Genomic DNA, 12,131 nt, shown 5'->3' with positions numbered 1-12,131 from the left:
GCTGGCTACTCTTGGTCACTGTTTTACGCGCGAGGGGAGGTGAACCGAGGCGAGGCGACGCCGTCGATGGAGAAGACGTGGAGATGGTGAGGAATCGGGAGGAGAGGAGTCGGAGAAGGAAGAAGAGTTGGGCACGACGTCGGGTGAGGGGAGAAGAAAATGAAACGGAAAAGACAAATAAAATTTTTCCTCGTTCAATGGGGTAACTCAAACAGGCTTTTCCGTGGCTTCATAATTATCCCCGTAACCCACACCATACGACCTCCGAAAAATTCCCAAAAAATTTATAAAAATTTTGAAAAATTCCGCTAAGATTATTCCTCTATTTAATCTTATTATTTAATTAATTTTTATTGTCGTATTTTACACGTATAGTTTATGTTTTGGAGTTTTTAATGATGAAGAGTAAAGAATGAACTGAAGATAAATGATTAAAAAGTAATGGATATGAGTTTTAATGCACAAAAATACAACATATATGTATAGCAGCTCAACTGTATGCCTCTACATCATTCAGCTTTGGTTTGAGCCATGGCAAAAATGAGGCATCGTATCATATACATGACCGCCACAAATTAAAGTTCGTAGCAATCCTCCAACTCAATCGAATATAGATGACACCAACTCACCGAGCACAGAGGATCCTCACTGCTCAAGCCATATATAGTTTAATTTCTTCGTGTTGCTTTGTTCTAAATCGGACTCTCGACGGCTAGCTAGCTATTGTATCAACAGCATCAATCCAAGATCAATAGAAGCGCGACGACGGCAGCAAGTAGCATCACTACCAAAGGGCTAACGGTACTATGTTGATGAACTGCAAATGCTCTCGGAATCCTCTCCGGCAGCGCACATTCCTCTCCGTTGAAGTAAACTCTGGTGGGGAACCCGCCACCCTTCACAATGTCGATCCCTGGCGTCTCCTTCTTGGTGAAGGAAATGACGGATTGCTGTTTCCCAGGAACTCTCGGGTCGGTCTCCGGGTTCTTGCCTTCCGCTTCGCTGATGAGGTAATTGAGTCCCTCCAATCCTTGGAGAAAGAAAGTCTTGTTGATGGCGCCGGGTCCTATTAGCTTGGTGGAGTTGAAGGAATAGGCCTTCTCGTAGCCGAGGTACGCCTTGTCCATCTCCAATGCCACGAACCAGTCCTTGAAGTTGTAGTCTTCCCAATTGAACAGGGTGATCCTGGCCGTCCACCCCTTGCCGAAGTTGGACATGATGTGCCAGTTGATGCTGACGCCGCAGTTGTCGGGGCAAGGCAGCTGCTGGGGGAGGTGGTAGTGTTTGATCTTGGCCCAGGCCTTGGCCTTGGCGGTGCGGTTCTCGGTGGGGACGAGCAGAGCTTCCGGGGGCAGAAGCAGAGCGCGCCCGTCGTGGTTGCAGGACTTGGAGTCGTCGCAGCCGCAGGCGCAGGTGTCACAAGGGATGACGGAGTCGTTGTAGAAGGCGGAGTAAGAGACACAGCAGCGGGAGGCGTGTTTCTTGGGTCGGGTGACGTTGCACACCACCTGCCAACTCGCGATGGCTTCCGACTCCGACATGAGGCCGCTGGGGTCGGGGAATTTCATGGGGCTCACTCGGAATGGCGGGCCGCAGACGTAGTCGGCGTTCAGCACGCCGTGGATCTTCCAGTTCGTTGGCGGGTAGAACGCGGTGCGGTTGAGGTCAGGCGGGAGCTTGTAGACCTGCACCTGGAAGATGGCCTTGGACTGCGACGGGTCCATGATGGGCGGGAGCAGAGTGCCGTTCTTACAACAGTAAGGCAGGTTGCCAATGTCCTTGTCCTTGGAGCGTTCCGGCGGCAGGTCCACGATGGTAGGCTTCGTCTCGCAGTTCATGACTTTGGAGAAGTCGAAGTCCTGGTAGTATTTGGCGGCCTTGCCGTAGAGGCAATCGGAGCCGTCCTTGCGGAGAGTGTAGGCGCCGCGCATGTTGTAGATGAATTCGCCGCGTTTCCACTCCCAGGTTAGATTCCAGTTATCGAGGCGGCCGAGGGGGCTGTTGATGTCGATGGTCACTTGGGCCATGTAGTTGCTATCGTACGACTGCAGCACGTCGTAGGCGAAGGTGAGGTCGCCGTACCGCCGGGGGAGGAAGTGGTGGGTGTCCGTCTTGTTGGGCTTAAATTTAGGGTCTTTCACGCAGCACACGAACATCTGCGTCTCTGCAACGACAACAACGACGACGACGTGACCTCAAAGAATAATCAATGGTGAATGTAATCAATTAACAAGAACTTAATTGAAAATGGGATGTCAATTACTTTTCTTGGTGACCGCAGGGCACTTGTAGCCGGGATTCTCCAGTTTGATCGTGTGAGGCATGGGCGTGTCCGGTGGCTTTACCCCGAACTGCGTTCCCGTTATATCCACTACCACCTGGATCTGCGACATGTCCCCCGCCGTCTCGATCGAGGTCAATAGGTCCGTCTGTGGGTATCCCGACAGTGTCGTGCCATTCCCGACGTGCGCCGGGAAGTCGGTTCCGTCTGTGATCACAGCTCCGCCGACAGACACGAGGATCTCCTGGTGCTGGAAGCCGATGAAAATGCTCCAGTCCTCGAGTTCATACATCATCGTGTTGAGGATGGTGGCCTGAGCCTTGAACGCCCATGACTGCGCCGAGGTGTTCTTGACATGGGGGAACTCCTTGGTGCGCGATATGAAGTTGTATGTGAGGAACACGCCGTTGCAACTGTCTTGCGCCTTGGGCGGCGGCTGGATCGCCTCGTTGTTGTCGTAGTCCTGCGCTCTCACGCCGGCCGCTAGGCAGAGGAAGAAGAGAGCGGCCACCGGGAGAACAGGGATTCGGGCCGGCATTGCGGATTTGAATCCAGCGCGATCGCAATTCAAAGAGAATATACTTTAATTTGATGCATTGAATGGAATACGGAAAGAGAAGAGTCTGATGGAGGATCGAGACAAAAATGAAAGGGTGGAGGGAGAGAGAGAAAAACGGAGCTGCAGTTCGAGCGGGCGCATTTCGCGGGAGCATTTTAACGGGTTGTCACCAGACAGATAAAAGGGCAATCCAAACACATTTTGGACCAATTATTCTCTTGAAATATTATTTAATATATATAGTTAGTATTGATTTCACCAACTATTAATATATTTAATATTATGTTGCAGCCTAACTCAACATTTCTGTTTCTGAGCTACTCAGCATTTTGGTATCAAACCAAACACTTGAGGATCTCATTGTCCAATGCAATGGCAGAACCATCACTGGATCCAGTGGAGATTGGGGCTCGATGGATCATTCCATAGTTTCAGGTGTTCAACTAGAAACATTATAAACCTGATGGATGCAGTGTCAAATCATGTTCCCAGAAATAACTTCACTTTTACTGAAACCTAACGACAATAAGAGCATGTTAGTAGAATAAGTGCATGAACAATCATACACCAAACTACTGAGTTCAATTACTGATTCTTGCTAACACTGCATCTTAGATCAAACTGCAGCAAATACTTGAGCAGTAAGCCTTGCACTTTAATGGAGAGATACAATACATCAAGCTGCTGAAAGAGGAATTGGCCTCACAGCGCTCTGAATCCGGTGGAATGCTGTCTTCACCCTCTCCTTTAAACTGTCATTGTCACATTCCACTTCACCATTCTTTTCGTCAAGCCGTGCGACATTCCCATCAACAGTGACAATCAGTTTCCCTTCCTCCACAACCTTGACATCCCCAAATAATGACACGAGTAAACTGTAGACTACCTTATGAGCCATTTTCGCTGTCTCCTCTTGAGTCTTCTCAACTTCTGCAACAGCTGTTACCTTCGGACCTTCTCGACTAATATTCAAGATCACAGCAACAACCGAATCCGATACCATATCACCAATAGGATCAGATGACCACCGCATTGTGAGATAGTTCTCTGATTCCTGCCTTATTGTCACTCTGTCATGCACGATCAGTGTAGGCACATCAGGGTCTTCAATAGGAGGCTCAACACTCTCATATATTTGCTTTAGTCTGTGTTTTATGACTGAAAAAGCACCAGAATAAGGAATGGAGATCCTCTGGGTAATGTTTGCAGTGGACAGCTGAGAGAAGACATGGAGATCATCTGGTGCCATTATTTGATATGTGAAACCCTTCTTGACTAGTAAGCCACTTACAGTTTCTCCTACTTGTGGTGTTTTATCAGCTAGTCTTCCAATAGTTTTAGCCATTTTCTCGGAAGTGAAATACATCTCCACTGACTGGCAATTCTTAGGTGACAAAATTTTTGTATTTTGGTCAGAAAATTGGGTAATTAGCTTCTGCTTAAGTCTTCCCATCTCATTGGCCTCCCCATGTACAAGGATTATGTTTGGTGGCATAAGCTCATTCAAGAAGGCACTTGTCTGGGCAAAGTCTGCATGAGCTGAAAAGGAGATATAGTATACTTGCATGTTAAGAGGGGCAGTAAGCCCATTCATGAGGGTGACTTCTTTGGGTTCGTTGATGATAGTTTTTGCCAAGGTTCCCTCAACCACATAACCAGGAATCACACATGCATTTTTCTTATCTGAACACCATTTATCAAATAGTTGCCTTGAAAGACCACTTTGTAGGCCGCTTGGACTTGCCATGACAACCGAGGGACCAATATCATCAAAATTCTCTATGCTTTTCAAAGGACTAATATATTTGAAGTCAAAGGGGTTTGAATTTGCAAATTGGTTCCTGATCCTCTCATTCATTGCATTTATGTAGGTCTGATAGACAGCCATGCATCTTTTAGCAAGGGGTGAAGCATAATATATGGGAATGTTGTGGAGTTCTGGATGATTTGACCAGTACTCGTCAAGGATGAGGAGCAGCTCCTGGGCTCTTCCAAGGGCAAAAGCAGGGATGAGTACCCGACCACCTTGAGAGATTGTTGAATGGATAACATCAGTGAAACGCTTCTCCCGAATAACACGTGGTTGATGTAGCTGTACACCATAAGTGGACTCTATGATACAGATGTCAGGAGAAAACTGTGGAATTTCAGCAGCTCGGAGATGACGATCCTCCTCACGGGAGTAGTCTCCAGTATAGAGGATCCGGACACCAGCAATGTCAACCATGAACATAGCAGCGCCCAGGACATGGCCAGCAGTATAACACCAAAAGCGAATCCCATTTACTTCTAGTGTCTGGTGAAAATCAATGACCTGAAATGGAAGTAATGATCATTGCCTTGTGTAAAGATGCAATCATTGAAAACAAATAATTAAAAATTCATATTTGGTTAGGTTATCCATATTTGAAGTTATTAAATGGTTTAGTTATTTGTTTCTGATTGGATTATCTGCAGTGGTTTTGGCAATAATTATCCATATCATCCTATGACTATCTTAATTGCTCTCCATTTTCCTTCTTATAGACTCAAGACTCACTGACAGCAAATCACGTCTTCCAATTTAGAGCATTTGTTTCGTTAGAGAGAGCAATTCATGGAAGTAATTTTTTTTACTAAAACATAAGTAGCCAACATGATATACAAATCCCGTTTCCACAAAGACAACAATAGTAAATGCGAAATCTCAAGAAAGAAAGAGTATGAAGGTTATAATACTAAAGATTCATTATTTTGAGAGATATATAGACTTTGATCTTATCAAGTATACCTCAATTTTGTCCATTGAACGTAGAATGTCTTGCTCATCATATAGCATATCCTCTACAGAAACTTTGCTCACTTTAACATAATCTGACAAAAGCAGCTTGTATATAGCTTTTGTAGCATGTGTCATGAAAACTCGACCTTTAAAAGTAGTCTGAGAATAGAATTCCTAATATGTAAGCATGCAAATTTATGTAAAAAAATCACTTGATTTTTATTTCTATAGAAGAAAATCACCTTCTCCAAGAAATATGGAAGTGATGCAGCATGATCAAGATGAAAGCTGAAAGTTCAGGAAATTCAATCAAATTAGATCATTTTGCTCCCAACAGGGAACTTAGGAAAAGTGTATATTATTTAGTATAAACCTAAAACAGATTACAAGAGACAACACTTCCTAGATCCAGTGTCTCACAAGTTCATCAGAAGCTTTAAGTTAGCAATATGGAGCACAATGCACATCCAATGAGACAAACTCGGACTTTGAAATGTATATGGCTAACTGAACAAAAATCAGCCAATGAGACATAATATATTCAAACAAATATCAAAGAAATTGAACATCTTTGTTTACTAAAGGGATTGACATCAGCAGATACATCCAATCAGATCATTATGTTGGTAAACTAAATTGATAATGTGAATAAGCTATGAAAATGATAAACTGCAATTGAGTGTCTTATTGGATTGACCTTTCCTTTTGCAAGGAGATAAACACCAGGTGATAAAAGGAGGTAACCAAGAAGAGATCATGCATTTCATTTATCAACTCTCATAACTTGGTGCATTCTAATAGCATAAACACCACCAAAGTTTGCACCTGTATGTCATTCTCTAATTTTTATTTTACTAGCGTCTATTTGGTTAACAAAATGTCAATATGCCAATAGTTTTAAAAATTGTCGTCTGCCCAGGAAATGATAGAGGAAAAAGGGGGAAATGCAAATGGGAATTAGTACATACTGCGTGACGAGAAGCACATCGATGGTTGACGGGTCGATCTCATCAAAATAAGGCAACGCAGCCATCCCGGAGTATGCTGGGTGAATCCCACAATCAAACTACCAATCAAAACCAAGGCACAAGTTCAGACCAGATTCTACTCTCCATCGACAAAACGCGAGAAGAAATTACATGGGGGAAGTGGGCAATACATCATATACAAGAAAAGTAGACAAGGTGACAGCTTTCTACCAAGACAGTCTTTCCTCTGTAGGACATGTAGACGCAGGATCTGCCCACTTCGTTTCCCGCCCCCAGCGGGGTGACGATAAGCTGGTCGCCCTCCCTCACCGGAGCCGACGCCATCGAATCCTTCCTCTTGAGAACCGAGCCCGGTGCTGTCATGGCCGACGCCATCTCACCGGCTAGTAGAAAAGACGAAGAGAAGAAGTCGATTCTCTAACTCTGACGACCGCTAGGGTTTTGACTTTTTGAATCACCAGGGTAGCAGCCTAGCAGAGTGTGCTGGGAGGAGTTCTTCCACTCGGATCAGCTGGATATAAAAGCTACGGGTTGGTTCTGCAACTTCCATCCGATACCCGATTGGCGGCACATTGCGGTTTCGTATCCGTGACAACAAAAAATATTTTGTTTGATTCAAGTCTGAGTTATCCTTAATCAAATCCTATGAAGAACAACAGAAGAGTGAAAATGAAGTTTACTTTTTTAGAAAATAATTCCCTTTTCAATATTTTTGATAATTTATTACACAAAAAAAAGTGCTGTATAAAATACTCAAAAATAAGTATGATAATCTTGTCACATTTGTAATACAGATGAATGACAATCAAAATGTTCTGAATGCTTGGTTCCCAGCCTGATCCATTGCTCTTACAATCTATCTCCTTCTAGACATTTAAACATGGCCCTGAAAGTGTTCGAAAGGTCAGGTATTCACACCAAAGATGAAACCATTGCTGAATGACGGTAGGTTGTTCGAAGGTGCTTGGTCACGCAGTGGCGATCGGAATGGGTTTGGTGTTACAGGGTGAGTGATATGGAGGCCAGCCCTTCGTAGCACTTGCTTAGCATTTGCACACGATATCTCTGATCTTTCAGTGAAAAAAGTTGGCACATTCATCGACTTAACAAGGTCCAGAGCACCCTCCCAGCTCCCGTAGTTTTCCAATCCACTGTTCAGGGCAATCACAACATGTGGAGAAGATTGGTAAGAGGCTTGTTCTTGATACATTCCTCTTGCAAAATGAATTCTCAATCTACCACTAATTCCTGCAACAGTCCCCGACAGGTTGCTGGGTACTTCAGGACCGATCATTACTATCTGTAGGCTGCCCAACCCATTAAGTAGGTGCCCTAACTCAGAAAATGCAGGCATCCAGTCTAACTCAGCAGCAGGGCCAAGGTAATGCACAATCACTTCTTTTCCTTTGACTAAGCAATTCTTAGAAATTATAGCTAGAGCTGTCACTATGTAGTGAATGGTCAAAGGGTGTGAGAGTATTGCAGAAACTGGGCTCGACATTGGCAAAGATCGAAGATTATAGTACTCAGACCAACCAGAGAGAAGGGTAAGGTTTGAACCTCCACTCAGATAACCTGGCAATGTAGAATCTTTCGGAAACTCCCCATCATTTAGGCTTCCCCACGCCTCTAACATTCCATTAGTCTTTCCAGGGAGTAGACCGAATGGGCAATGAGAATAGCATTTGCACTTCCTTCTCCACATTCCTTTGTGGTGGAGACCTAATGACTCGAGCCATTTGCAAGGGTTCTCGATGAAGCAGGGAAAGACAAATACCTTCATGGACAACTCTTCCTCCCTTTCCATCATTGCTTTGTAGAGACCACATGCGCCCTTGTGTGCATCCTTCCAGTGCTGCTTCTGACACACCGGGCCACAGTAAACCACCGCGCCACATCGTCCGCAACACAAAGATTGATCATCCTGAACTTCTTTGTCACACATAGAGCAATGTCTCGAAGTAACAGAATTTGGATCCACCATGGGAAGTTCTTCCTTGGGCTGCTCCATATACTTAGCTGATGTTGGCACTAGCTTCTTCTCTTCGTACACTTGACTGGTTGGATGGGAGATAGTGACAGCAACAAGGTCACCACCTTTGGTGACTTCAGGAGGCCATTGCACATCAACCGTCTCCATAAACGGTTCAAGGTTCATAAACCTTCCTCTTCGATGCATGCTATCGTTGGAGAACTGAAGCAGTGGGTGCACAAGAGCTGCTGCCTTCATGAAAGCATACGCATACCGGAGTTCCTCAAGGGTAGGATTTCTAAACTGCAGCCCACCAGCAGATGTGCATCGTGCAACATCAATCACAGGAAACCTATCCGGGCCAGAGGATTCCAATGAGAGAGATTTCACCATTCTCTTGTTAGAGGGAAATAACAAAGATTCCTGCTCAAAAATCACCCTAAGCACTTCCATATTTGGTACCCGAATTGTCTCCCTTGCACCAGTCATTTTCAGCGCATCCTGATCGGATTTGAACAAGTGGACGCCGAGGTCACCTCCATCTCCTCCAATAAATTGGGCACAAGGAAACAATTGCTTCTTGTTGGGCCAATCTGTGTCCTTCCCTACCCGAATGCCAAATAGATGTTTCGGCCGCAGTCTCTTCCATGGTTCAGTACGGAACAGAGCTGCAGCAGCCCGGAAGAGGGATTTGATGAATGCTGGGGAAGCTCCTTCAACCTTGAGAAGGCAAGTTCCACAGCTAGGTCCAAGGCCCGGACCTAAGCCGAATTGTTCTTGGAATCTAGCAAATAGATCTTTGAGGTGCACTTCCATGTAGTAACCCACGTCTAACAGTGGAAGCCAAAAATCCGCCTTCTCTCAATCACCAAAGCCTTATTTTTCGCATAAGCCCTACCAAGCAAAGCTATTTCTCAAAACAAAAACAGGAAGTCTTTCAAAGAAAGCCATAGATCACAAGATCTAGGCTTTAACAAGTGGGGAGCGGGCGAGTCCCGGAGAAAGTGGAAAAATTGCAGATTTTAGCACATTAGCAGATCATACCTTACGGTTTAAGAATGCGAAACACAGAGGCGAAGAGAAGGGAAGCGAGTTCACCATAAAAAACGCAGATAGTGAAGCCGAAAGAAGTGGAAGAGAGAAGCAGGCCTTACCAGTAGATCTTGGAGACGGATCGCGATCTAGACGATGGAGCGCTTCATCTACTTCAGTAATCCACAGTCGATTAAGCAAGCGGACGAGGGCGTCTGGAGCCTTCAACCGGTCCAAGTTGGGCCGAGCTTTGATTTGGAAAAACAACGAAGCGCTTCATTCTGGTCCAGCAGTAAGCCCAAGGCGGAAAGCCTAACAGTAATTAATGAATTAGCGGCCTAAGAAAGCTGAAAATTGTTCTCACAAAACTAGAAGGTAAATGTTCTGCTCAAACTACATTCTAACTTCCCCTCTACTCCAAATTCTGAGTTCATCCAGTCCTATAATTCTTCAAACTAAAGATTGCTGCTTTAAAGGTCTTTCTTTTTGCCCTTTTCGATGGACAATGTATAACTACTCCATTCAGAATTCTCTTCTTCCTTGAGTCAAATTCAATGCGTTATTTCCTTAGTTGATGCCTCTCTTCAGCTGAATGATAAGCAGGATAAGGTTCTGCGAAGATGAAAGCCTGAAACTACCTCAAGTCATCATTTTCTTCTTGTCTTAAACTTCATCATAAGCAGGAAAAGTCTCTATGAAGTTGAAACTATCTCGTGATAGTATTGTCTTTTAGGTAATATCACTAATGACTGGCGGGCGGCGGCATTCATGAACAACAGACAAATATTCTCAATTTAAACTTATGTCAAAATCATGTTTACCGCTTATAAAAAAAAAAGGTAAAATGCAGAATCAGAATCATACTTTCTGGCAAAGGACGTCTTAAATGCCCCTGAATTGAACTTAAACAGAAGATGCCTACAGACAACAACTTGTCAACACAAATAAAACAGGAATAGAATTTGGATAGTCATAATAGTTGCTTTGTTCCTTTCCTGCGGTACTTCTTTAGCATTATTGAACGAACAATTAGGTAGCGTAGCACATCAGACAACATTCCGTTCAAAATAGTAAAATTTGTTTTACCCGCTTGAATCTTTTCATAATCAAAGAGTTGAAAATCTGCATTTCTTATTTGGATACTCCTTAATCGCCATTGATCAATAATTTTCATTTTGTGAATTAGGTCTTAATGATGTATCAGAAAAGTGGCCAACTCAAACAAGGAACCTGGACTATCAATGTATGTATATTAAGACACATTGTCTTTTGATAGGGCGAATAAGATAAGACTCCCAAAATTAGAGTCGGAGTCAATAAATCTAATTAATGTGGTAGTCAAATTCAAGGAGAAGACAACCCTCGAGGCCAACGAGATTATATGGCTCAGCCAAACAGTCTGGCCAATCGGACTTTTGGTCTGATCTAACCCAAGGTCTTACGACTCGAGGAAATCCAAAGCCGAGTTGTTTTAGTTCGATTCAAAAACACACGGTCGCATGACTCAATCGAGTAATCTAGCCAATTAGACCTTTCAACAGATCGGACCAGACTCCGAGTCCTCAATGAGGCCGAGCTGAGTCCCCAAAAAAACTGAGTCGAGTCCTCAGTGAGGCCGAGTTGAGTCCCTAAAGAGATCGAGTTGAGTTCTCAAAGTAACCGAGTCGAGTCCCCAAAGATGCTGAACTGAGTCTTCAAAGAGACCGAGCTGAGTCCTCAAATAGACCGAGCTAAGTCCTCAAAGAGACCGACTCAAGTCTCCAAAGAGACCAAGTCAAATCCTCAAACAGTCTGAGTTGAGTCCTCAAAGAGGCTAGGTCCTTCATGTGGTTTACATCCTTTAGCCGAGCCGACCCCTTCTAAGAGCAAGGTCTAATTGGACGATGGAGGGGACTTAGTCGGCCTATCATCACAAGACATTAATAGCTCACCAGCTCAATGTTCATTTTTGGCATTTTGTGTAACCATCTCTAGGGTATCAAGGGAATATTCCTCGTGCAAGCTGTACACTGGAAACTTCTATCCTGCAAGGCACAGGAATTAAGAGTCTATTTTAAGAAAGGTGTCAAAGTGTCATAATGATTGGCCCTATTTTGGTAATGCATTGAGATTCGTGAGGAATAGTAATACTATATAAGGGGATTTTTATATATAGGTGTAGGTATATGAGACTTCACTATCACAGTTCATTATTTGTAGTTATTGTTTTTCACCTTCATAGACCTGTGACTGACGTTCCTTGTTTCCAGTTCTTTTCTTTGATACGCAAATTCGCTTGCAGCACCAGGTCCCTCCTATCTAGAGTCTCTTCACGATCAACATCGAAACCACTTGTCCAGCACACCATCCTCCCCAATTCCTGATAGGATCAAATTTGACGCCGTCTGTGGGCACTTGGCCTGAATTTGGAATGTAAAGATAAAAGAAGTTGGACAATTCACAAAAGTTACTTTGTCATAAGAGGACCTAGAATTGCTCATGGCCGCACAAGGATAAAATTTAGTACAACAACAAGAAGTTGTCAGACATCCTTTGCT

The 12,131-nt window shown here is 44.1% G+C and overlaps 3 protein-coding genes across 5 annotated transcripts; all 3 read right to left on the bottom strand.

Moving 5' to 3' along the window:
- Positions 1–624: 624 nt before the first annotated feature.
- Positions 625–2,819, bottom strand: LOC122003614 (COBRA-like protein 10). Its single transcript, XM_042558699.1, has 2 exons — positions 2,264–2,819; positions 625–2,164 (listed from the first exon to the last, which is right to left on the bottom strand). Exons 1-2 carry the CDS (start codon positions 2,817–2,819, stop codon positions 738–740), a joined length of 1,983 nt encoding a protein of 660 aa, XP_042414633.1. The 3' UTR covers positions 625–737.
- A 504-nt stretch (positions 2,820–3,323) lies between these two features.
- Positions 3,324–7,093, bottom strand: LOC122034736 (cleavage and polyadenylation specificity factor subunit 3-I-like). Of its 2 annotated transcripts, none has more exons than XM_042594079.1 (5): positions 6,801–7,093; positions 6,570–6,667; positions 5,844–5,889; positions 5,611–5,760; positions 3,324–5,154 (listed from the first exon to the last, which is right to left on the bottom strand). In XM_042594079.1, exons 1-5 carry the CDS (start codon positions 6,963–6,965, stop codon positions 3,517–3,519), a joined length of 2,097 nt encoding a protein of 698 aa, XP_042450013.1. In that variant the 5' UTR covers positions 6,966–7,093; the 3' UTR covers positions 3,324–3,516. The 2 variants fall into 2 exon arrangements, with proteins under 2 accessions (XP_042450013.1, XP_042450019.1); XM_042594085.1 differs by having other exon boundaries at positions 6,761–6,897.
- A 216-nt stretch (positions 7,094–7,309) lies between these two features.
- On the bottom strand, positions 7,310–9,836 carry LOC122034752 (zinc finger MYND domain-containing protein 15-like). Of its 2 annotated transcripts, none has more exons than XM_042594095.1 (2): positions 9,717–9,836; positions 7,310–9,456 (listed from the first exon to the last, which is right to left on the bottom strand). In XM_042594095.1, exon 2 carries the CDS (start codon positions 9,376–9,378, stop codon positions 7,495–7,497), a length of 1,884 nt encoding a protein of 627 aa, XP_042450029.1. In that variant the 5' UTR covers positions 9,379–9,456; positions 9,717–9,836; the 3' UTR covers positions 7,310–7,494. The 2 variants fall into 2 exon arrangements, with proteins under 2 accessions (XP_042450029.1, XP_042450036.1); XM_042594102.1 differs by having other exon boundaries at positions 9,607–9,792.
- Between the last annotated feature and the right edge of the window lie 2,295 nt (positions 9,837–12,131).

Source organism: Zingiber officinale, chromosome 1A (genome assembly GCF_018446385.1).
Source record: "Zingiber officinale cultivar Zhangliang chromosome 1A, Zo_v1.1, whole genome shotgun sequence".
Lineage (NCBI taxonomy): Eukaryota > Viridiplantae > Streptophyta > Magnoliopsida > Zingiberales > Zingiberaceae > Zingiber > Zingiber officinale.
The sequence above is the reverse complement of the archived record's forward strand: the minus strand, read 5'-3'. Positions and strand labels throughout refer to the sequence as shown.

Coding starts and splice junctions, on each gene's coding strand:
- LOC122003614 (XM_042558699.1), bottom strand. CDS start 2,819: ATGCCGGCCCGAATCCCTGTTCTCCCGGTGGCCGCTCTCTTCTTCCTC. Junction 2,165..2,263: donor CCCTGCGGTCACCAAGAAAA/GTAATTGACATC, acceptor TTGTCGTTGCAG/AGACGCAGATGTTCGTGTGC.
- LOC122034736 (XM_042594079.1), bottom strand. CDS start 6,965: ATGGCGTCGGCCATGACAGCACCGGGCTCGGTTCTCAAGAGGAAGGAT. Junction 5,890..6,569: donor GATGTGCTTCTCGTCACGCA/GTATGTACTAAT, acceptor CTGAACTTTCAG/CTTTCATCTTGATCATGCTG. Junction 5,155..5,610: donor GTTCAATGGACAAAATTGAG/GTATACTTGATA, acceptor CTTCCATTTCAG/GTCATTGATTTTCACCAGAC.
- LOC122034752 (XM_042594095.1), bottom strand. CDS start 9,378: ATGGAAGTGCACCTCAAAGATCTATTTGCTAGATTCCAAGAACAATTC.